General features: G+C 44.0%; 1 protein-coding gene across 3 annotated transcripts in view; it reads right to left on the bottom strand.

The window, feature by feature from the left end:
• LOC124182833 (retinal homeobox protein Rx1-like) overlaps nt 1-22660 on the bottom strand; it is a 32816-nt gene extending 10156 nt beyond the window's left edge. For 2 of the 3 annotated variants that reach the window (XR_006870871.1, XM_046570581.1), the window contains exons 1-2: nt 21874-22660; nt 12599-12834 (exon numbers count right to left, since the gene is read on the bottom strand). Coding sequence is in view for 2 of the 3 variants with exons in the window: in XM_046570581.1 (XP_046426537.1) it covers nt 12599-12834; nt 21874-22048 (411 nt within the window). In the remaining variant the exon portion in view is untranslated. The remainder of the gene's footprint in view (nt 1-12598; nt 12835-21873) is intronic. The other variant, XM_046570582.1, reaches the window with a different exon arrangement.
• Nucleotides 22661-25239: the final 2579 nt, after the last annotated feature.

The raw sequence follows: 25239 nt of genomic DNA, 5'->3' as shown, positions 1-25239 counted from the left end.
GATTTCCTTCATTGTACGACGTATCGTTCGCGTTTTCTTCTTCGCGCCCGCAAAAGAGTTGAGAAAGTGTGAAACGGACTACTTTCAACACCGGACGCTAAGAGCTGCAACCTACAAGCGCGCATTTCTCGAGATTGTGGAAGGAAAAAGTGTTTTTTTGTTGTTTTTTTTCGTTTTTGACACTGCGGTAGATTTTTCAAAAGAATTCTTTGTTACTTTGATTTTCTTTTTTTTTTTTTTTGATTTGTGTTATTAACTTTTACGCGGGTGAGAAGAAAAAAAAAAAAAAAAAAAAACAGCAACAACAATAACCGGTTTATCCACCGCCGCTGACGGATAGGAGTCGAGTGTTTTCTTAGTAGCGTGTATTACAAGACGATTACTGCAGGCAGCGGGAGTTTGGTTGATGGGGGGAGGGGGTTGTTTCGAAATAAGCCTAGATTCAGGGCATCGAGGAGGGGTCGTCCGTGTTTGCAGGGCCCGCGGGGTAAAACCCGGCCGGGTCTATTATTCACCGTGCTTTTTATACGCCCCGTCAAACCGTCGGGCAAATTCAATCCACGACAGAGCTTCTCACCGTAGAAAATAATAACACCGAGCAACGAGCGACGTTCGACGCCCCCCCCGGACGTACGAATATCCATCTCCCACTTCTGCCGCTTTCGAAAAGCGAGATTTGAGAACCACTGAAGGGCCGACTCTCCTCCAATAAAGCCGCCCCTGTCATTGCTCGTAATCACCCTTAAACACTCTGACGCCCTACGGTCTCACCCTCTCAACTTTCCCCCTGCCGTACGTAAGCACTATATATATATTATATATATATATATCCCATTCGCTCGTCGTAGCGTGCCGTAAACCACCTCGAACCCCCTTCAACACAGACTTGTACGCTGCTTGATTTGGGGCCCGTGCATCCCCTAACCGTACACCAAACTCGCGATACAATACTAATGTGCTACAAACAACTCCGGCGACACGTCACTCTGCAACGTCCTTCCGACAGCTTCAATACTGATATGCCCGTTTTATTACACGATGGTTCCGCTCTGCAGGACTTGTCCGAACAAAGCGTTCAATGTTTTCGGATCTGCTCTTCTGCATCGGTTGCGAATCGAAACGGTACGATTGGTCAACAAGACCGGGCAGTGTCGTTTGTTCTTTGATTCATGTCCAGGCTGAGTTTCGCAATGGTTACACCCGTTCTTTAAAGTTCACTTTGCACGATTCACGACGTATGACTTGTCCTTGTTGTAATGCTCGTTTGGTTTTAGAGACTGGGGTCAGTAATCAACGACTGCAGAGTACTTTACGATGATGAGTTTCGAAAGGAAAATGAATGGCCAAGGTGCGGTGCACGATCCGGAATGAAAGTACGATTTGATCATTCTCGTAGATCGGGGGTTCGTACATTTTTTTGGAATCTGAAATCCCCCGACTTTTTCAGGTATTTCATCAACCTTTCAAGAAATGTGAATTTTTTTTTAAACACATTAATGCTAATACCTTTAATATTACCCGGTAACTAACTGTCTTACTACCTGATGGTCAATTTAAAAACGACAGCCTGCGATTTTCCGTAAGAAAAAAAAAACGAAAGATGATCTGGTACCGAGTAATACACATATAAAATACGAAGTGGTGCGACGAAACAAAGTTTTAACTGCAATCTTTTTTTATTTACTTGAGATCTTCGAGTCTTATTTTCGAAATTTCCCGACTTTTCCCCGCGCGTACGAACCCTGTAGATTCATGCCTATATACTCGGTAATGAAAAGTACGAAAGTAGAGAGACTCAAGTTACGGTGGATAATGGCAGGACGGTTATACTCGTCTAGATGATCGAATATCTCCAGTAAAATCGAATCTGTATATCCCCTCTTCAGACAGGTCATCAGGTAAGCTGGAACGATGCGTTCCCATTACAGAAGGGATCCGGCCTTCACGCTGAGCCGGAATTACGCGTGGCTGTTGCACTGATTGGAGGCGGTAGTTGGCCAAGATGTCAAGTGCAGAAGTTGGCGTAACGCGTAGGGCTAAACGTCGCGTAGCGTCGCGGCGGCTTTCGTCGTCCCCCGAGATCCGAGATATATCCTTCAGAACCGAACTATTAATTTGTTTCCCAGGACGTTGGGTTCCCGGAGCGGGAGCCGGAGCCAAAGGCCGCGTGCCTACGGGGCGAAATGGAGGGGCGGGTGTGGCGTCCCGAGGAGAAATGCCTCCGGGCGTCGCGACGTCGGTGGTTCCAGGGTCCCATGTATCTGCTCGGAACGGGGGCAGCCCGGACCGCTACAGGGTGTCTCGTCGAGTTAATAATCATGAAAAGTCGCGTTGTTTGCCGAGGGCGTCCCTCCCTTTGTGTGCCGTCGCGTGCTGCTGACACTAATATGAGTCCACTGAGCTTTATTACGAGTTATTAGCCGGCTCTCTGTCTCTCTCCGTCTCCCTTTTCTTATATTGCAGGCACTCGGTTCAGAACCATCTCCTCGTTCTCATAATAGGTGAAAAAGAAAAAGGAGAATCCATTTCTTGCAACGATTTGATAAACAATTTATACCCCGTATTATACAGCGCGAGGACATATTGCATATACCTATATACGTGGTTATATATTTGTGCGGGGTTTAGAAATCAGCCGAACGTTTACAAGCATCCTGCAGCTAGCGCGACCTCGTCTCGACAAAGCAGGCGGTATTATTATTTTAATGAACATTTCTTTTTGTTTTTTTGTTTTTCTTTTTTTTTTTTTTCTCGGTCGTACGGGAACAATGCCGCTTAGCACTGTCAAAATACCTACCGAGGCCATACGGCTAATTTGCCAAATTAAATGCCATTAATTTATACCCTGTGAGGTACGCGGGCCACAATAATCCCGTCGCATCGGGGACCGGCTATTGTTTTGATCCTAGCATAGTTCGCGTGATTCTCTACGGTGACCTCGTCACCCCCACAAAACCACCGGCACAAATGTACCTAGACCATAACCGCCACGTGGTTCACCTCCCTTGAAATCTCTTCCAAAAAATTCGATATCAAAGATTCGTCAGTTTCACCGTTCGAAAATGCGAACCGAGGGTGAAATTTTTTTATATCACAAATAATACCGAAGCTCCCTTTAACCTGAAATCCAGAAACATTACGCAGCTTAGATTGGACCTTGAGAATACTGCGAAAAAGGCTCGTAACGATTGGAAAAATTACAGGAGAATTGAGATGGTCGAGTACGAATGTAGAATCAGATTCTCGCGTTCTCTTCGTCGTTGTCCCCTCCTGATCGTCTTACACGAGCCGGGGTCGACAAAGTAGGTACCTCTTATTCCCGGCGGAGTTTAGCGTTACTAATCCGCTCGGCTCTTCTCTTCTTCTCATCCCCGATGCTGTGTATGGGTAGTTTTTGGGGGATCACAATACCCACTCGAGACTTCAAACTTTGAAACGGATATATTTTCCTTTGCCGGCGCGCCCCCTTTGAAAGAGATCTCTGGCCTCTGCCCAAGTTGAGTTGAGTTGAGTTGAGTTCAGTTCGGTTCATTTGAGTTGCATTTTGCATCTCTGTATATAGGAAACCCGGCGTGCAGCTCGGATCACGGGCGGCAGCGGCTGGTAACACGATATTAGGACGTGTCAGGGGCTAAAAGAGACCTTGCGATCACCGACTGCTGCCGCCGACAAGAAGACCGAGCGGTTTGTATATCTCTGCCGGAGAGGAACTGAATACGTTTGTACCTGAACACCGACAATGGCCATCCGTAATTTGATTATAAGGACCGCCAAGCTAATTGTCAATTACATCAAGGATTATACCACTGTACTTGGTTTTGATGAACCGCCGACAAAGCGCCGTTTGAATTTAGAATATTATACTCTGAGTTAGGTTCGTCGTTACGGCCATGTGCCCGTCTCTCATACAAATATATTTCACCAATCGCTCCGGCGTTATATGATCTTTTGTCGAGAAATATTTATTCATCGTGAGAAATTAGCAATACCGCTGAGAACGTTCCGTCGATCCAAATAATCCTTCAAGACCTTCAAAACTCCTCGAAAACATACAAAGAACCACGAACCGAACAGCAGGTTACGAAGAGGTTGAAATCCACCAAAAGTTTTTACCCAACGAACGCTTCTTGCCAATTTACAAGTAAGTTGTTTCGTCTCGTCGTAAGTCAAAGTGAAAAATATCTTCAAACTTTCAACCTGTCAATGATGAAAGACAGGCGTTCCTACAAACAGTCAGTGACGTTTCCCGCGACTGAAATATCCTCGACAATATCATTTCATCGAAACATGGTGAAACGCGAGCGCGTTGATAATTTATTTATTAACGAAGAACTCAGGCGATGGTTCATTTGCTTTCGGGGTGGTTGGAGGGTCCGAGGTATCCACGCCACGGTGGTTAACAGCTAATCCGGCAAATGAAGTGTTTTTGTGTTTGAGCACAACACTTTGGTCTGAATGAGGCTTCGAGTGGTGGTGGTGAGCCGGAGCCTGCCTGGAGCAGCGTACGTCAGGGTTCGGGAAAAGGGTTGCCGACGACATGATTGATGCTCGAAGGGAGGGAGAGTGGCTGGCCGGCCGGGGCGGCGAACCGCGAGGTTCCTTAAACAGCCCATTCCGAACGAGGAGAGAACCTAGCGGCAACCGGATAACCCGAGACAACCTCTAAACGGGGTAACTAATTGAGCCACAGACAGCTTACCGCCCGGTGAGGCGCTGCCAGCCGGACGATGGACAGCTAATTTTCAACCGATTCTACATCCACGCATACACCCATCAATTTTTCTCTCCATTTATATTCCCCAAAACACCCCTTACGAGTACCGGCTATTTCAATTACTTCATCAGGATCAGGAACGTGGTCGAAGACCAATGGTGTCAGGTCTGTAGTAGTCGAACGGACGATTCTCCAATAACTATCACTTTTCATTCACCAATCTCGTTACAGGTACACTGGCCGAAAATAATTCACACACGTCGATGTGCAACTGGGGCGTGTCAAGCTTCTGATGCAACGTGAAAACCATACCGGAATATCACTTATTAATCGTGCAAAGACAGGCACCAAATGGTCACAAGCACTTGACATCTCGGCGACAAAAGGAGTTCATGCAACTGTGATAAACGACTTCAACCCGACAGCTGTTCGGCATTGATTGATTCGATCAATTTTCAGTGCCACATACCATGGAATAGATTCTCCCTAGCAAGAACATCCTTCGTTTTAACGATGAGATGGAATTTTGCTTTAACCAGGTACCAGCGATCTGCACTTTGTTATCGCTACTCTCATCGGGAGATTCGTACGTTATGATGATACATGAGGACGTGAAAATGTGCGAACATTAAAAGAAATGGTAAAGCGTGTCCTAGGTTGCCACAAAGTCTCAAGTGGACCTTGTGCAGGTACTTTGAATAATGAGGGTGGAAATTGTAATATGAAAACTATTTCCCGGCTTGCACAGGAATTTCGCGGATGCTCAGCGCGAAGTGCGGAGCATAAGCTTCAGATCTTGAGGGCAGAGACGGTTGGTATGGTTGAGTGAAAGAGCGGGGATACAGGTGCGGGGAGTCCCACGGTCTTTGCTATTTCTCACCCTAGCCGCCCTCGGTTCTCGCGGCTCGCAAAGCCATTATCTTATTTTCCGGGTGAAAACATCACGCCCAGGAGAAAAACGATCCGACGTTTCTGCAGCTCCGAGTTGTCGGCGCGTCGCCATTTCCCCAATGAGAGAGCGAAAGAGCGAGTGAGAAGGATGGCTGGGTGACGGAAAAAGAGGGAAATAATCGGCCCGGGGATCACGGAAACCCAACCGGCAATAATGGTAATAGGGATCCCGACTCGACGTCTTCTGCGGTCCTTATACATCCGTTCACGATCCGGAAAATTCCATCTCAATCCAGCCTTTTCTCATCCTACACTTACTACTGCTCAGCGCTAGTGTGAGCTGCCAGTTCCATGACACGTCGTTGTTCGAAGGTGTCTCTCAAGTGCGAGGTTCACCGATGGTGGATGAAACCGAACGGCACCTTCACCGAAAACTAACCGTGACTGGAAAAGCGTCATTTCGATACTCTTCCACAGCTGTAGACAGTGAGTGTTCATTCGTGTAAATAAAGATATGCTTGCGACACGTCGCAACGTGACGTACGTTAACCGAACCCAGACCCAACTATTTCCAGGCATTCGATTATGTCCCGGGATTAATTTGATTTATGTTTGGTGACGCGCGATCGCTGTTGGACCCACTGCAAAAGTTCTCACCGGCGTCTTCCTCCACTACGATCCCCACGTCGAGCAATATTTTACTATTACGTATACCCCAAGCAGCCCACGCATAAACGCATTAATACCTACTCCCTGGGCCTATCCAGACACGAAGGAATGCATACGTGACTTGAGTTATGACTCGTATTCGCTGCTCAGGGGGTTGAAAAAAAAAAACAACGACAACAAGAGGCGTGTATGATGCGACAATTGTACAGGGTGATTGTGTATATTATACCGTTTGCGAAAAGCTGCTGCAAATCGTATTTAAGACATCGCAATATTTTGATTGTTTAGCGAAAATTCCCTTTTGTCAGACAAGCATGCGGTTCTTCTTGACAATGTGCGCACCATCCGGTTTTTTTTTTTTTTTATTACAACATCTTCAAATTCGAATCAATTGCCAATTAGTTTCCCATTACTGTTATAGATGGAAAGCAACACGAGTACTCAAAGTCGATAACAATCATTTCCTGTCATCTTAAAACGATTCAGAGGTGTGGATGACTCAAATCAGACCAACAACGCAATTGAAAATATTCCATCATTAAAAATCCATACTTACCAAACCATTCCATGCATTTTTTTTTTTATATCGACACGACGCGATTCCATTTCTGAATGGTTTGATCGTACAGATAGGAACGAGACAATCTAAAACGGCTTTCGGATAATCTACTTTGAAACCGTCGTTGAAAATAGGCATTTCTTGGAATCGAGTGACACCGTTGCCACGTGAAACCCGCGCGTTTCGATTCGTCAAAGTCAAGTTACACGAGCGCCTTTAAAGTGGTCATATATTCGTTGCACCATCGCATCGTAACAACCCTTGGAGGGAACTGACAGTGCGTGTCTGGGAGGTCGTTCGGCCCGTCTCTCACCTGCACACCAAGGCGACGTTACCGTGTATCGAAGTAGTAGGTGTATGCAAGTGCATGCACAACATTGTACGTGCGGCGGTTGTTCCGTGCGGAAAACGGTCGTCAGGCGGGCAATAATGATCGCGATTTGACTGGAATAAAAGCAAATTAAACGGTATAACAAACGGCTCGGTGTCTCGGCTCCAGCGGACAGAAGCAATCGGCTCTGATGCACATCCGAATCGTTGTACAAGGGGTTAGTTAAGTTTAGGCGATGGACGAACGTGTGTGCGTTTCGGGTTGCCACGACGACCTCGGGGTAAACAATATCAACAATATATGAAGGGTGCCCTTCGTTCAAGCTTCTCAGCAACGGCGCTGCGGCCGGTGAGCTGCTGTTTAGGGTAATTTCTATGATACCGTAATACGATCGTAGAGATTTCGGCTAGTTTGAAAAATCTTCGACAATTATTTAAGAACTAGGTCGCGCAATCGCGTATTATATAACATTACGTAGCAAACGAGCGTTCGTTAAGATTCTCGAACGATTTTTCTCGTACAATAGTGAAAATATCACAATAATAATAATAACAATAACGTAATAGCTAATTCGATTAGGAGTAACGCGATGACTTTCCGAGCGAATACGTATCGGACGTTTTTTCGAATCACTTATTTTACCACACCCCGAAGGTATGCTGCACCGATTTCTATTGATGCGGGTAATAATAATTTCGCGTCACTAATGAAAACAGCCCACTGGACATCAGAGGCACCGTAGCACGGCTATCCGTATGCATGCAGGTATAATCAAATTGGAGTCTTTTGCAATTTTAGTCAATTGGCAATTGCAGGACGAGCCGCGTTCTGGAATCGACTTCCGGCAGCTAGGGTGCCGTGCTGCGCGGTGTTTCCATCGTGGCCAATCTATCTGCATCGAAATTAGTCGACTCACCGCGAAAAATCAATCAAAACCTCGTTTTTAGATTTCCAATTCGTTAGTTTTTTCCTAGTTTCTTTCATTTCTTTTTTTTCTTTTTTTTTTCGTTCTGTTTTTTCATTCTCTCATTTGACGTATTTCCATTTGCTCAGCAGCCCCCGATCGCCACGGTCAATTCAATCTACACCCCTATTGTACACAGGTAGGTATGTGATACGTATGAGTGTACGTATAAGCTATTATACCCGCTTCGACGATCCTCTAACATCGAAAACTATTCCCAATATATATATATACATATATCGGCAGAGGAGAAGAGAATGATGTGGGAAAGAGAAATTCAAAAGCGATAGAATTTTTAATCGATGTGCCGAATCAAAAAACGGAACAGAAAATACGGTTCAGCGATTTCATCATCTGCAGCAAACGTCGAACAAACAAAACAGATTGTTTGTGCTTAGAACGGACAAAAATTCAACTAGGTTCTCGAAGCTGTGGAATTTCTTTTACTCAAAATTAATTTTTTCCAACGCATACTTAGAAAGTAAGGTTTTTGAAGCCTGTCCGAGCGTGCGTAATGTGCTCCATTTTTGAGCAATGCGGTAAAACGAGGCTGGCGCATGCGCTTTGCTGAAATTCTCAATTTTACACACCCGGGCTTTCTTGGCGCAGCTGCACTTTCTAATAACTTTATTTTATCCACGGACTTCACGCACTGCCAGTGACGGCATTGGGCTCAGTTCAGCCCGAAGTTTGCGCGTCTAGATCAGGTTTCACGAAACCGGGCCTATGTCTCTGGTCCTCTTAATTGCCCTTGATCTACTTCTTTTAAATTATCATATTACATTCGTTAGCTTCTCAAATTAAAGTATGGTTCACGTGTAATGGAAAAAATAGCGTGTGTCACACGTGTTCGCGTATGGACGACATCTGACTCGTACTCGTTGGGAATTGCCCATTTTCCGCACTTGTAACGCAATACACTATTTTTCAACATCTTTTTTCTTACGAACAGTAGCTTATGCGTTTATTTTTCGATATTGTAATCTACAGTAGATATACAATGCATATTATAGACATTATTAGAAATCGATAAAAATCAATCAAATTAAAAGTCTTTTGAAAAATGTTGCTCCACCATCCAAAAAATACCGAAATATTCATTCGAATCGGTTCGAACTGGAAAAACAGTTGGCAATCAGTTACTTTATAGGTATAAATGACTTGAATTCGATAAAAGTAAATATGCTCAGAGTTAACTTTCGTCGATTTAGGAATAGAAAAGGAGTACAAAAAAAAAAAAACAGTGAATCGAGTTTTTTTCAGCTTCGTTCCCCCGTTACCGTATTTCTTTTTCATTGGTTCGAATCGCGCGAGTTACAGCTGGGTACAATATCGCGTGAGTACGGGTAATATGGGGAAACTTGGCTCGTAATATAATAGATCGTGGCAAGGGTTGCTTTCACCCTTGTAAAACAGAAAGGAAATGGCACTTAGTTTTATTTCAGAGTTAAATTACCATTATTGGCTTGTTACGCATTGATCGCCGTGAAAGCGAGCCTCGTTAATATACGCTTTTTACCTATAAGTAAACGTTATTGCGCCTGTCTCAATTCACGCCGCGACAAATTTCCCAAAATTCCGTACTCAATTTCCGAACTGCGGTAACGCGAGAACAAGAAAAAAAATTTTTAAAAACTCGCTCGCGATATAACTTCTTTGCTGTTCCTACAACGCGATGCAATTTTTCTGTAAAACAACCGTGCAGGGGAATCGAGCAAGAGACAATTCAGGGCAGTAAAAGATACGAAAAAAAAAAAAAAAACACAGCACGAGGGACTAAAAGAGGGGTGAAAAAAAGTTTTTCTAACAAAGTAATCGAGTCGGTTTAGCAATTAAAAATTTTCAATTGCGTTTAAAAACAGATGCACAAGTTAGAGAATGTATGTGTACAAGTATATCGTGATATGTAAATTTTTTGTTTTTGGTCTCATTCGTTCCTCTAGGCCGCAGCTTACTCTAACACCGAACAACAGTTTTACAATTATTGTCATTCCTGCCTCGCTCTTCTTTTTTCCACCCACATAATCTACCGCCGGTAGCTAACTAACAATAAGCCAGCGGTAAGCCTATTACCGCAGACGTAGGAGAAGAGCAATTTGTCGAAAGACAGACAGGCGTGCGTTATTATATCTATATGCATAATACACGTACACGTACCGCAGACGTATTTTGATCTCATTATTTTTAATTGACTGCTCGACTGAGCCGCGGCGGCGCCGCGATATTGAGAATATTGGATTTGTTAGGGGTTTACACGGGTTAAAACCCGGCGTACGTACCTGATACATAACGTGTATACGTGCAAAGCGGCAAAGGTGCAGATTCTGGCGACTGTGTTGCGGCCTCTCCGCGCCGCGTTCGGTTGGCTAATCGATGCCTTGTAGCACGCGACTGCTGCTTGCTTGCTTGCTTTTATCGTTGTCACGCACATAATTAATTTAATTTAGTTTAATACGTCGCCCCCGTTGCGCCCGCCCGTTGATCCCAACCCTGATTGCCAGCACGGAAACACCGGCATCGCGTCGGCTTTGCTTACATGCACCTAGTCCGAACCGTCCAACACATCCGCACTGTGTCTCGCGAGTTAGAAACCGAACGTGTTGAAATTTTTCGAAATAGAAATATCCGCTTCGGTTTCATCCCCGTAATACCGTGAAAGTGTTGGGGGTTAAAGGTATTTCACAAAAGTTTGACTTTCGAACGTCATTAACTTATTCGAATTAACGTTAGAACGCCCATCGCTGATATATAAAAATTGAAATAACGTCAATGATCAGGCAGCCGAGACTCGAACTTACAATTAGATGGAAACTGATAACCAAAAATGAATCAACGTTTGTAACGATCAAAGTTGTATAATTCCGAAAAATTATCGAAACACCCAAAGGATTGTGATAAACTAGAAGGTGAAGGATCAAACGAATCCGTTCCGAGATATTTATTGCTAATTTTCACCATCACAATGCACTCGAGAATATCAATTTTGCATCAACTTGTCATCGTGCGTCAGAAAAACAACGTCACTAACTTCGGCACAACACCGATTTTACGTCACAGAATTTCGCACAGCCGATTTTACATTCGTCGACCGGTCCGTTCCACGGTTGGTTTCGTACTGGATTAACGAGTCTTACAACTTACTGAAGCTTCTCGAATACGAGCGGAGAAGAAAAAAATATCAACAAGGGCTCCGTCTACGATATTACGCGTAACTGATTCGATACTGAATGTTACAGACACAGTGTCCACATTCGAATGAATGTGCGTCTGTAGAATCGTGCAATCAATACTGGTTTCCATTGCACGTTTCATTCGATGAAATGAACGTATCGCCAATTCATTCTTGCTTTGGTTTTCACGTAGATAAGCAACGTGGTTGCATTAACGTATGAACAACTTTGTTTGTAGGTTTTATGTTTACATAGACGCATTGTTCTATTTGAGACACTTGAAGAATACCAGATTTGGAAACGTTTTCATCGATATCACGATAAACTATTTGGAGATAAGCAAGTGTGAGTCAAGAGAAATGAATCCGAGATGGATATTGTAGAAAATAAAATTAGTTACGTGATAGATGAACGTGCATCTTATGTGTGCATACGCAACTTCTAAAATAGATTTTGATGTATTACAAACCAACGCGTGTGAGGTCGCAATTCACGTATCGTAAGTTGAAAAAATAAAAAAAAAAAATAAAAAAAAATATTACCAAACTACACACGTGTATTTTCATCCATGGGGAATGAACCACAGTGCGGAGTATCGGTACTTCTCTCTGTGTTATGCGGTGGAATAAATCAATGGTAAATCCTTACGTGTCACGCACCCACCGAAAAACGGTGCTTAACGTAATAGCTTAGTTTGACATTTACCTATCTCGTTTTCCTCTCTCTCCCTCGCTCTCTCTCTCGCTCTCTTTCTCTCTCTCCGAGTCCCAAACGCATTGCTCACAATCACGCAGCTCGACGTACTATTCCTACAGTCAGTTGATCTCTTGACGAAAGAATAAAGCACAGACCGACCGATTATCGTGAAACGAGTCGCGATGGTCTGTGCGACTGGACTCTGATGTCTGGCCTAAAAAGCGCATAGTTCGGTCACAGGGTCCAATTATACTTGATACGATCCTGCTCCACGGTACTTGTCCAACTTTAGAAACGAGAACGAATAATTCGTTCCCCTGAAATTGCTTTCGTGACTTGAAACGAAACCGGATATACTTATGTATGATATAAAAACAGCGAACGGTGTCTACACGCGAAAAAAATATTTCCATTCCAATTCTGCCGCACATAATTCCAAATGCCGGCGATGGTTCCGTAAAGTTTAGAGGTACTCCGGACTGCAAGACCACCGAAGTTGGTGGACATGGATTCGGTGATCGCGATTTGCACAACTCGATTCCTGACGACGATAAACGGTTCAGGTAGGAATGGCGAGAGTGGTTGTAAAGGAAAGACCGCTTACCTGGACCCGGACCTCTGGCAGATTGACCTTCATCGCCAGGTCCTCCCTCGAGTAGACGTCCGGGTAGTGGGACTTCTCAAAAGCTCTTTCGAGCTCGTGTAGCTGGTAGGTTGTGAAGGTAGTTCTGTTGCGACGGTGCTTCTTCTTACCACTGCTTCCGGTTAGGTCGTCAGATCCGCATCCGGTTCCCAATTCCTCATCGCTTCCGCCCCCCGTCGAGTTGCAACTGTTCTCTCCTGAAAATGAAACGAGGACCAAGTGAAGTCAAATCTTAGGTCAGACTTTGGTCTTGAACTGATCGTCGTCAAGTTAAAGTCAGGATTCGTGATACAATCATGACGGATAAAATCAAAGCGGAAGGAGCTGTCTCCAAGAACAACGATTTGAGGTCTTTCGGTTAGTTCCCGACTCTTCGGGTCCGGGAGAACAAAGTCCTCTTATCGTACTTCGCTGGAACTCGACCGTGGAAACGAAGGCCAATCGTATTCTGACTTTCGCCGATAAAACGATGAAAATAAGAAGCAGGCAACCGGAGGTCGGCGAGTTTGAATCGGGATCCGATCCCACGACGTCGGATTGGTCCGATGTGTAAGATGCTGTTCGCCAGCTTATTAGCCCTGTAATTAATGTTCTCGGGGCGGGCTTTATACTGCATTACATCCACTTGTGGTGGAGATAATAGGGTTGCTTACGGGCGACTGTATCCAGCCGAGGTTGGCGCGTCTACGGACTAAATGGGTGGAGTGTGGTTGCTGAGCCCGGTTACACGGACGTGGAAGCGCGGATCTTCGTGCGCAGGATCTAGCCGTACCAACAGTATACGTATAGACAGGCTTGTTAATCAACGGCCTAATAACCTCGGCTCACGTTCTGATTGACGTGTCACTATGCGACTTAATTACCAACAACAATCGATACCCACGAACGGTATCCCGGCAGGCAGTCAAGCGCCGGATACAACGTCAGCTCGACTATACGAAGAGCTGTGGTAACCGTCCACGTAACCAGATTTCGGACCTTCAACCCCTTCTCGATTCCTCTCCGTGGTGCAGCACGCCGGGAAAATGTTGCAGCCTTCTTCTTCTTCTTCTTCTTCTTCTTCTTCTTCTTCTACTTCTTCCATTCCTCCCGAGATGTGCCGAAACTCGAGGTCCGCGAGCCCACCGCAGGTGATCTATATCTCGGTTATAAAGGGCCCCTAGTTCGGTCTCTAGCTACTTAAGAGATTGACACGAATAGATAACTTAATGGACGGAGAGACGAGCCAGCGCTTCGACTTCCAGTGGGCAGTGGGCAGTGACTCTAATGGGCCAACACTGATCTCTGATAAATTTACCATTCGCTGCTGGCATGCTTCCTTGCTTGCTGCCGTTTCCTTCGATCACGATGATGACGATGCTTCGGCACCATGACCGTTTTCAGACGACTCAATCTCCGCGGCTCCCCTGCAGACGCGGCGTATATAGAAGTCGGCTATTGAGGGCCAAATAAAATAAAGATACATTATGAAGGGAAAAAGGAGGACCGAAACACTCGTCGAACCGTACCGGACTGACTAACTGACTGACTGACTGACTGACTGACTGACCGGATTGGTCGGCTAGCATCTCTTGCTGAGGCAAAAACGTTAATTCGATAAACAACTCTAATGGGTTATCGACGTCCGTCATCTCCTTTCGTACATATTGCTTTATGCACGTCCTGAACCCGTTGATTCGTACCAACGTTTTTGGTCCGCAAGGTGTTACCAGTTTTAAACTCGATAGCTTCGTGTTCCTTCTCAACTGTCACGGCTCTGAATTATTGGATAAACTTTCAATACCCGTTGAACGAGCAATATTCTCTCTCCGACTGACTTTAGATTTTCTTTCAAGATTCAAAAGTTGTTTTGCATTTCAAGGAGCAATTTTATGACTGATGGGAAAAGCTGCAAAAGTATCATTGAAGACTTGAAGAAATTGAAATTGAATTGAAAAACTTGAACTGTTCACGGTTCCGATGAATGTTGCAGTGAAATCTGAATTTCACAGGTTCACTCAAATCGACGATCATATTTTTTCCTCGCATCTTTCTCCGATCTTCGACGCTATGACAACTTAATCCGTTCACCAAAGTGTACGCGTCGGTTTGCGTTCGGTTCCGTAGAAGTGTTGGTACACGTGCACACACGGCGCGTATATAATTCCTGAATGCCGAGCGTTAATTCGTGATAGGTACGGGGGATAGAGGTACGAAGGAAGGAAGGAAGAGGGGGATGAAGGAGGAGGGAAGGGATGTGCCTGAAATATAACGAGTTTGAACGCTAGCGAGTTAACCGGATTAAACTTGGCTGGCAGCTTATTAATTACAGCTTCGTCAACGATCAACAAAAAGCAAACTATCTACCGCCGCTCGCGGTAATTACCGTTACTAATTGACGCAAAACTTGAAGCTCGAGACTAGCGTTGAGCCTAGCGGCGACAGTGGAGAACGGCGGTTCCTCGTTTCTAAATCGGAAACCATTCACGCACCTTTGCTACTCCGCAGGTCGGTACCGCGACTAATTTTATTTCCAATCATCCAACTCTTCGCGCGGCTGTCGATCGTCACTTAATCCGCAATCTAATTTCCCTGAGTGGCGTGGGAGGACAGGAAGAAGAGAGTCGATTCGAGTCGAGCCAAGACGATCGGAGGATCGGAGAGGAAGGAGTGAAAAAAGGTCCATCGGGAATAAAAAGAACAAGCCGTGACACAGAGGGATTAGCCAGCCGACCAAAGAGGGCCAAAGAGGATTACTAAATTTGTCTTCTTCCCATGGACAGGCGGACAGGACGTCCACAACCTCGACGTGGTCCGAACAAACGTGCGTCCTCTCATCGCGCTCTTCTTCCGAGACCAAAATCACGCTGACCCTGGTTCGCCGTGACTTTGATTCACGATTCGAGCATTTCCCAATAGCATGGATCGTCCCTGTGTACGTGGAATCCGCACGTACAGTTATGGATGCAGATTGTTCTAATCGATAATTAGGAACACGACACCGGAGCGCGAAGGGGACGGTGGTGGTGTTGGCGGTGGTGGCGTATCGAGCTAGGGAGCTGGAGACTGGCGTGGTGTACGTATTTGAATTAGTGTAAATCGCAAAGCCATTAGCAATTGGTTTATAATTGCTGCGATTAATATTGACGCTTCGATAAGCCCTAACTGCGTGTTTCCCATACATTCCCTCCGGCTTGGTTTTCACCTATCTCTTCTCCCACCTTCCCGATCCCACCCTCAACTCTCCTTCTCTCTCTCTCCAGTTCATTCACTCAATAAATGCTCAAACTTCCGTCGCTGTGCAGACTGGATCACACGAACCTTGGAACAAGTTTATCATCAATGAAACCCATGGATGGTCCCACAGAAAATCGCAAAACTCCTCACCAACGATTCACCGTTCTGACGCACCACATGATGGTTGGAAACTGACCGAACAATGTTTTCTAACAACGTGTACCTGCACTTACAGAAGCTGATCATCGTCGCCTGTCGGAGAATATCGCGTGACATTGCGAGCCCAGGTTTGTCCAATTACCTGTAATTTTAGCCCCATTTGTTTCTGGCCAGGTACCTGCCTGCACACTCTGCGGAGTGAGTGAGTGAGTGACTGACTGGCCGGGTTACTCGCGATGTTTTTCAGCTCACGTAAGTGCCGACTAGACAGTCCCCCGGCATGGTGTCGAATCGTATTACGAGTTATACGCATTACGTGTGACTCTCTTATTGATCTGGTGCAAATGGTCTCGTTTTCTCGATCCATGTTCGCCGCTATTTAGCCATCCTGCACCACATGTGCGGTGATGGGTAGCCATGGACTCGACATCGCGAGTCAATTAGGAGGATGAAAACCGTACGAGGTGAGATTGCAACGACGCGATTGCAGGCGGCTTAACGTTTTACCACTAGTAAGAGGCTGAAGGTGAAAATGCCGGATACCGGGAACCAATCGTATTTCCACCCCTCGGAATACAAACGGTATTGTAGCGTTGAACGACAATTCGTAGTTAGTTGCAGCCGCAGCCGTGACTTTATAAACCTCATCGCGCTATGCCATGTGCACTTGTATGTATCCAACGGGGCTATTTTCGTTTTTACGTCTTGTGTTTTACTTTTCTCCGCTTTCATTACGTCCCCTTCCTACGACTCGTGATACGGGTTATGGTCGTATCAAGTTTTCAAGCCCACGGGAGATGGAGAGTATGATATTTACACATGTACAAGTATCTATATACACGTACAGGCGGGCTTGGAATTAGCGGATATCGTGCGAACCGCGAGTCCTGTGTACTTAATTTCAGTCGTTATCGCTCTAATTAAGTATGATTCATTGTTGCCCTTTTTTGTTGATACTCATACGTTTCAGGCGGCCGGTAACGAGGCGAGGGTTGGAGAAAAGTTTCGACGACGCCAAATTACCGGGTGGCTAGGAAACATACACTGAGAAAAATTTTTAGTTCCGGTTACCGCTCAGTCCTTAACTGTTTTCATTTTTCACCACAATAGAAAAATATAGTTCTAGGTAGAAAATGAAAATTATTTACATAGCTGTTACCGAAAAGTCTAGTATCCGTTACTATTCTTTCTCATTACGATCACTGTTGCTATATTTTCTTGCAACTGTTGCGAAAATTTAACCCTTATGCAACGATAAATTGACGTTAAAGCCTTGTTTAACTGAAAAAGTAGAGTAAACCTCACAAACTGATTTTGCGTTGCAATTACCAAAAAAACACTTTTTTTTAACGATACCTGTTTTGCTAAATTTTTCTAGTTACTGTAAGAAATGAAATTTTTCTCAGTGTAAACAAACATAGACTGGATTCATCGGTTGATCCTTTCGCTGTTCTGATCTACTCATCTCTCCGCATCTCAAGTTCGATCATCGCTGATTGTTGTTAGTTTTATTTAAAACACACGAATGGCACGCAATTTTTATCGAACTGCCATACCGAATTCCGTGACTTTGATACAACCATCGTCGCTAATTGCTTGTAACGTCGTCAAGAGACTCGCGCGTATTTCTTGTTACATGCCGATTACCGGGGTGATCGTTGCTCGTGTTGGCGTTCGACAGCCAGTTTCAAGATTGAAGAAAAGGAAAGGAAAAAAACCGAGATGGAAGAGAAGGAGAGGAGAGGAGAAAAGAAAAAAAAATGACGGAAAAAAAGGTTCCTCGGTCCATTAGTAGCAGCTCTTAAGAAGCGACAGGCTTAAGAACGTGTTTTCTTTTTTTCATCAAGTTTTTTCTTTTTTTTTTTTAACTCTTGGTTACTTTTTTTCTACTTCTCTCGCTTCTCCTTCTTCTTCTTCTTCTTCTTCTTCTTTCATCTTGTTTCGTTTTTTGAATCTCATGCTTTTATTTTATCACATATTACATATGCGTTTTGTACATGCGCGTATTGGCTCGAGGATAAATGCGGTTGTTCCGTTTTGTCTTCTTTGCGTTTCCATCTTTCTTTTCTCCTCTCGCTGTTCCTTGGTCCTTGGATGAGCATGTTTTATTTTTTTTTTTTTTTCGTTTCTTTTTAATCTCTTTCCTCATCTTTTTGTATTTTCACGTATATCAACGTCGACGGGTCGTCTTTTTTCCTCACTCTTTATGAAAAGGAAGATTAGACGAGAGGAAAAAAAAAACAACGGTTTTGTTTCTTTTTTCCCTCGTTCCACCTTGGCGCGTTGATTATCATAATTAATGGTAATTCGATTAGTCGTACAAGATTGAGTCTTAGTTAACCACCAGGCAGTTTTTTCAACTCGTCGTTTTTGTCCACGCCGCGTCAGCCCGTCTATACCATCATTGCCTTCTTTTTTCCTCCTCTGTCCTTCTTAATTCTAAACACAGCTACAATCTTTCGACGCTAATTAACCATGCGGACAATTAAAAGGCAATTATCACAGACGCCTGTTGGATACCCACTCACTGGTCTTTCAATGCAGGTGTAGAAGAAACCGTTCGTAATTTACTTCTTAAAAATCGAAGAAAAAGAAAAGGGTCAAATAACAATTCGAAAACACCGAGAGAAACCCTGAACAATCCCGGATTCAACGTTTTCGGAAAAAATAAGTGACGAGAAAACGGACGAAGGAAAAAATTTAACAGAAAACTCGGTATAGAAACTGAAGAAAATGTCGTTGATAAAATAAATACATGGTACAAAATTTATCAACGCTATTAAAACGTCTGTGAGCTGTATTACGGTACAGAATTGATGATAAGCGTTTCTTGATTAATAATTAATTTCTAATCACGGTGGCGGAAGACCCGGCGACTGGCGCATGGCACAGAAAACCGCAGCAGCGAGTATAATTAATTTAAATAGCTATTCACAGGTTATTGCGGCGTCAAATAGTACGAACACACGCTTATACACGTTGAGCTTTTCTCTTTACCGTGCGACACCGCTTTTGCCTAATTATTAATAAAAATCGCATTAAACTGCTGTCACTTTTCCGAGCTATTTTAAACAAATTATACCGTCATTTTATGCATAAGGAATTAAACTGACACGCGTTACAAAATTGCAGGAACTGTGAATTCTGGATCTTAAACAAGAAAAAAAAAAAAAGAGAAAGAGATGAAAACATGAAAACGAAATTCATCCACAAAATTCGATGAAAATGTCAAAAATCATAAGTCAACTGCTCGGGAGGAAAAAAAAAAAATACAAATCGTAACCGAAATGAATACTTTTTACCCAGATGTACGAATTTGTGTACATTTACCAAAGTACAAATAATAATAATAACAACAACAACAATAATAATAATAAAATCGGACGCTTGTACGCGGTTGTGCTTAGAGGTCTTTCAATTCATTACAATTAATTTACATACTTTTTACTTCGTTTCCGGTTACGTATCGGTAATGAATGCACGGTTCTTGCTGCAGGAGCATGCAGCGGGTAGCGAGTTTCAACCCCCGTGTAAGTTGTATAGGTATACAAGGGGATTGTTGTCACGCGTGACAAGAGAAAAATGTTAGCAGATACACCGTAATCAGCGTGTATGTAATATAAATAAGCCGTTCCATTTTTCATATCACTTTTCCAACTCCGGTACGCGTTCAAAATGATTCCCGAATTTTTTTTTTTTTTCTTTCAAGCAACGAATTTACAAAGTGGTTGAGTTAAATTTTTAAAATCAAGCTCACGAAAATGCTGCGTTAAATGAACCGACATGTTTCTCACGAGTTTATTCAAACTGTAGTTCTGAACTTTGTAAGCATGGGTGAAGATTTGAAAAAAAAAAAACAACGTGTTCCAAAAAATGTGTATACATTTTGTACAACATTTCTGAATGCAGATTGTTGTGATACGTTGTTTTCTTTTTTCAAAGATACTAATTAACGCCGCAAAAAAAAACAAAAAAAAACAAAATTGTGCCACTATACCGTTTTCGTATGTCGAATGAAACTTTTCGAAATCGTCGAAGTGAATATATATATATATATATATACAGATGAATAAAGATTATTCCCAATTTTGGAACCTCTCCGAAATCTGTGTTAAAAAAAAAATAAAAATGGTTCGTTGAGTTGCGAACGATTGGCATTGAAAACTCGATGAAAACTCGAGATAAGTTTTGGAGTGTCGGCGATGATGTGAAAATTGAAAAAAAAAAAAGAAAAAAAAAAGGAAAGACGGAACGCTTCGCGTTCGTTGAGCAGAGTCAGTGAGGCAGTCAGTCGGTCAGTCAGTCAGTCAGTGAGTCGCGTGTCGGCTAATTGTTCGGCAGGTCGAAAGATCCGTTGATAGCAACGATTTTTCAATTACACGCTATATCCATGGACGAGGTAACCCAGCCGCCACCGAGCGACGCCGCTAACGATTCCTACACCATAGAATATGGTATACACAACGGGGTTACACGCCCTGCATGGATTGCTGGTTGGCGTGTAATAAGTACGTGATCACGGGGTTTACCGGGTTTACTTTATACCCACACAAATTTTATTATACACGTTAACCACCCCCGCACCCTTCGCCGCGGCAAGAGGTCTGGTTCGCTTTATTGACGAGTCTATTCTCCCGGGGGAACCGAGAAATAAACATTTGACATATTAGAAAACGTATTTAAAAAAAATCTCTCTCCCCATTTATCGAAATTTATTCACAAAATAATTGAAGATTTTGCCAGCAAACGTAGTTACTTTGAATGTTTACGATTTTGGCTACAATGTTCGTTAAAAAAAAAAAAAAAAAAAACAAAAACAAAAACGTTTCTCCAAACGCTTTACAGATACTTTCAAAATATTTTACAATCTTTTTATCACGTATATGAAAGTCCAGTTTTTGTACAACTAGGCTACTTTAACATGGAAGCGTTTTTCAATGCGCGGACGAGATTCGGAAAGTGGATGTATTTCAGCTTTTGGACACTTGGTTTTCGGACAAATTTGAAACAAGTCGTCTGGTCACATGGTTTTTAGAAATCTTTCAATCAGGTGTGAAGAATATATTTTAATCTCAATCGTATTGCTTGAGACACTGATTGTAAAATGAATTAACAATGAACTAATGAATGCAAATGTAGGATAATTGAATTTGTGCAACTACCTCTAGTTTGCCATCGGTTAAAACTATACAGGTACTTTTATCCGTTCTGCTTATTTTTCAGATAAGAATCTATCATTGGGAAATTAATGATCTCAAATTCGTTTCCTCAGTCAATTTCTTTTCCTTTTTTTTTTTCTTTATCGGAAATTAAGTGAATCCAAAATTACTCCTATACAATAATAAACAATTTAAAAAATCGTGGTGTGATTAAATTCACCTCCGTGATTGAAAAAACGATAACTTTCATCATTCCTAAAACGAATGGGATGAAAATTGGTGGACCAAATACCGTCGAGAGTAACTCTATGGCATCAATAAACACCAAATTGACGGGAAACACGGGGCTAGGGGGTTAGGGTAGGTATCCGCCGAAAGTAACCAGAGCCGGTGAATTGACTGAGCCGGAGAATTCGTTCCTCGCCTAACAAGGTCCCGGGGGATGCCGGGGTGCTCACGGCGCGGCATCCGGTCTAACAGTAATCCGTTTCTGCAATGATTTTGGGGAGTTTTACGGGGGTGGACGAGGAACGGCGCGCATTGCCGGATAAGAGGCGGGGTGCAGGAAGAAGGAAGTCGCGTGGCGCCGCGACGCCGGCCGTCGGTGGTGCCGCGATGCATACGCACGACCCTGGAGCCAACGGTTCTGGGGGGTTTTTGGTAAGTTAGTCAGAGCTGAAGATGCGTCAATTGACAAGGTACCGTTAGTCTCGTGCTCCCTCGATCCCTCCTCCATATCCTGCGCGCTCCTTTTTCGTCCAGCAAGTCCAAGGATGGCGTCGATGCTGTGCCTCGGAGTGCTGCTCGCCGGTTTTTGCTGAATCGTTATGTCCTGGCTGTTCTGAGACGCGGTCTCGACAAGCTGATGAGAATCCATGACGTCGAATTCAGTCCTCCTGACAGTCTAGAGGTGATAGCCGCGCGGCATGAACACTTTTTGATCTCTTCTCGACCCCGTCACATCAGCGCTCACTCGTTACTGGTATAGGCGTCAAATCATCATCATCATCGTCAGCGTCTTCGATACTACGAAGGAACGAGATTGAACTCAAAGAAAAATAAAAAAGAAAACTAAAGTAAAATCTTTCTCCGCACAAAATTTTATATTATAACTCCGTGCTTTCTACCGTCTCACTGGTAACAGTCGGCTTCAGCGCGTGTCCATAATTTCAGCACCATGTCTTTGCTGCGATTTCGTTGGTACTTATCATGGACCACTCCTAAGTCACTGGTAAACAAGTTCGCTCACTGGGTTTGAAAAAACACTGCGACTATTCGATCCTCTGTTCAAGGACTAAGAATCCATATCCAATCTCGTGCTGGATAAAAAGTAGGTGAAGGTCCTCCCGCAGGAACGGTAAGGACGACGATTCTACCACTCTTGGTTGGTTCGGTCTTCGTTTCTTGAACTCGTGGCACGCGGCGATGTCGAGTTGATTTTAAAACCTCTGCGTTGGTTTTCGTTCGTGGGCGGGTTTCTCTCGGCGATCGTGCCTTCAGCCAGCGAGCAACTAGCGTGCCTAGAAGCTCGTCGGTTATCCTGCGGAGTTGTTCTCAGGGTGAAAGGGAGGGCAGACCCGCGAGCAAATGGGCGTTTCGGTTTGGTCCAATGGGAAAAGGCCGGGTTAAAACCTCCGCGAATCGTAACGCGGTATAGGGATGATGGCGTGTCAGCGGTTCTCAACGCTGGCCAAAAGACTCGCGGTGGTGGGGTTAATTCGATAAAAGGCGGTTTAAGCCCAAGTTTCCAGGATGTTTAGGATGCTTTTGTCAAAGCTCCGCCACCCTGTCCTGTACGGCATCCGAGAGAGGAGGTTCGGGGGTTGCGAGCTACGGGGGTGAGTCGGATAATTGTTCCCCAGGTTGATTCTTGCGGCGGATTTTAGCTTCCCAGCTGTAATTACCTGTAACAAGGTTTATTGCACGTCTACTAGTCCACCTCCCTACCCCCCTTCAATTCACCCTTTATCTCTCCTGCCTGCCAGTGTGTGTATAGTTATATGATGCACCGGTTAGTGTGCACCGTAAACTGTCCCATACCATCCACCATCGTCTCACTCTGTATCCTCTTCGCCTGCAGCAACCACACATTCTGCGACGACGACACACAATCTTCTTACGAAGATATGGCACGCGACGTGAATTTTTGTCGCAGAGTATCGTCGCGTCTTATAGTATCACATCATCTGTAACTCAGATTCAACCAACTTCGGATAGACCAAGGTCCATTTCTTCCGAGTAAAAGGTTACCTTGCATTATGAAGTCATCTATATAGAGGAACTTCATGACCATCGTTACGTCTTATCGTATCACGTCGTGTGCAACTAATCATTCATTCAGAGAATGACACTGTATCAAGCAACTTCAGATAGTCCAAGGTTTGGTTCTCTGAGTGAAAAGTTGCCTTACATTATGGAGTTACTTAGTAGGACTTCATGGCCATCGTCACGTCTTGTAGTATCACATCGTCTGTAACTTATCATTCATCCAAAGAATGACTACTGATTCACCCAAATTCGGATATTCCAAGGTCCACTTCTTCCGAGTAAAAGGTTACCTTGCGTTATAGAGTCATCTAGAGGGACTTTATGATCATTGCAGCATTAAGACACGCATCTGTTGCAGAGTTTTTCAAATTTCACGAATGCATTACACATACCTGCAGCTACATTAGGCGTATCGATCCCACGTGGACAATTTCCGATTTCTATTATACAGCTGTGTGTGCAGCGCACGAATCGCGGATAATATGTAGGTTTGAACGGTTTCGTTTTCGGTTTGAAGGGCGAACTCTCACGCCCACCCAGCTTGAAACTCGACAATGAATATCCGCTTCTCGTTTCATTGTAACGATACTAGGTACAATAAAATTGTACAAGCTACAAATTGCCCCGATCCAGGATTATAATAATTCCAACGTATGGTCGTTTCCGATAAGTTTTCATGTACCGGAAGTAACGAAAACAGGGATATTTAACTGAGATGAAAGAGAATTTGTAAGAGAATCGGCATTCTTGGCGTTATTCAGGACTGCTCGAGTGCCGAATCTAGATCTGGATCCAGAATCTGCTGATCAAAGCGTAAGAATGTAACCTTTGAAGAACAGGTAATGAAGACTTCGTCCGGCCAGTTGTTGATTTTTATATGCTAAACTTTATTTGAAATACATGAAAACAGGATAACAATATTGTATAAAGGACGATCACAAATCAGTGGAAATAGCAGGGGCGCATTATCTTCAAGAAAAATGAAAAGCGTGCAAAGGAAAAAGGGAAAGAAAAAGGGAATATAAAAATCTGAAGAGAGTTTCAAGAGGAAATTGAAAGTAACCCGGAGGAAATAAAATTGCGAAGCCTAGCTGTCGTCGCGGGGATTCGATCTTGGTTTAAAGCAATGGGGAAAAATCCAGGAGGCTTTTAAATCTGCATGAATTTATCCAAAACTCCGCGGGTATAACCCGATTCAGAGAAGGGGTCGTTTGAGTTTCGAGTTTGAGGGATGGAACTGACACAAGATATAATTTTCGAACGTTTCTTCACTGGTCCGTAATTCCGTTTAACTTGCGGTTTTTTTCAACCGGGACTGGATCAGCGAAGCAAACGAGGGTTAAAATAATGCGAACGATAATCGACGCGACGTCTAACCTCCGAAGGCTAAACAAGACGCAGAAGAAGCTGCGGCCCGTGATGGTTATCAGGTTTTCGACTTACCTGCAGAGCGGTTAGGATCCAGTTAAATGCAACTTTGTCTGATCTGATTTGACGAGCGAGAAGAAGGCTAAAAGCATCAGGATGCAGCACGAGCTCGGAGCTGATTCGACCCGAGATTTCCTCCACGGCACTCACGATCGGTTCGGTTTGGGTTTACCGGTCGAACAGTGCGTCGATCAGCCAGATTCAAATATCCTCGAGGAAAAGGATTTGTCGAGTAGCGGAACACGCGCCAAATACAATAAACAATTCAAATTGTAATACCACGAGCGGCAGGTAGCTCGAAAAATCGCGCCGATTCCCGCCTCGCGAAAACCTAAAATCGAGCCAGGATCTGCATCAATGCCCTTCACGGGA

This window comes from Neodiprion fabricii, chromosome 5 (assembly GCF_021155785.1).
Source record: "Neodiprion fabricii isolate iyNeoFabr1 chromosome 5, iyNeoFabr1.1, whole genome shotgun sequence".
NCBI lineage: Eukaryota > Metazoa > Arthropoda > Insecta > Hymenoptera > Diprionidae > Neodiprion > Neodiprion fabricii.
The sequence above is the reverse complement of the archived record's forward strand: the minus strand, read 5'-3'. Positions and strand labels throughout refer to the sequence as shown.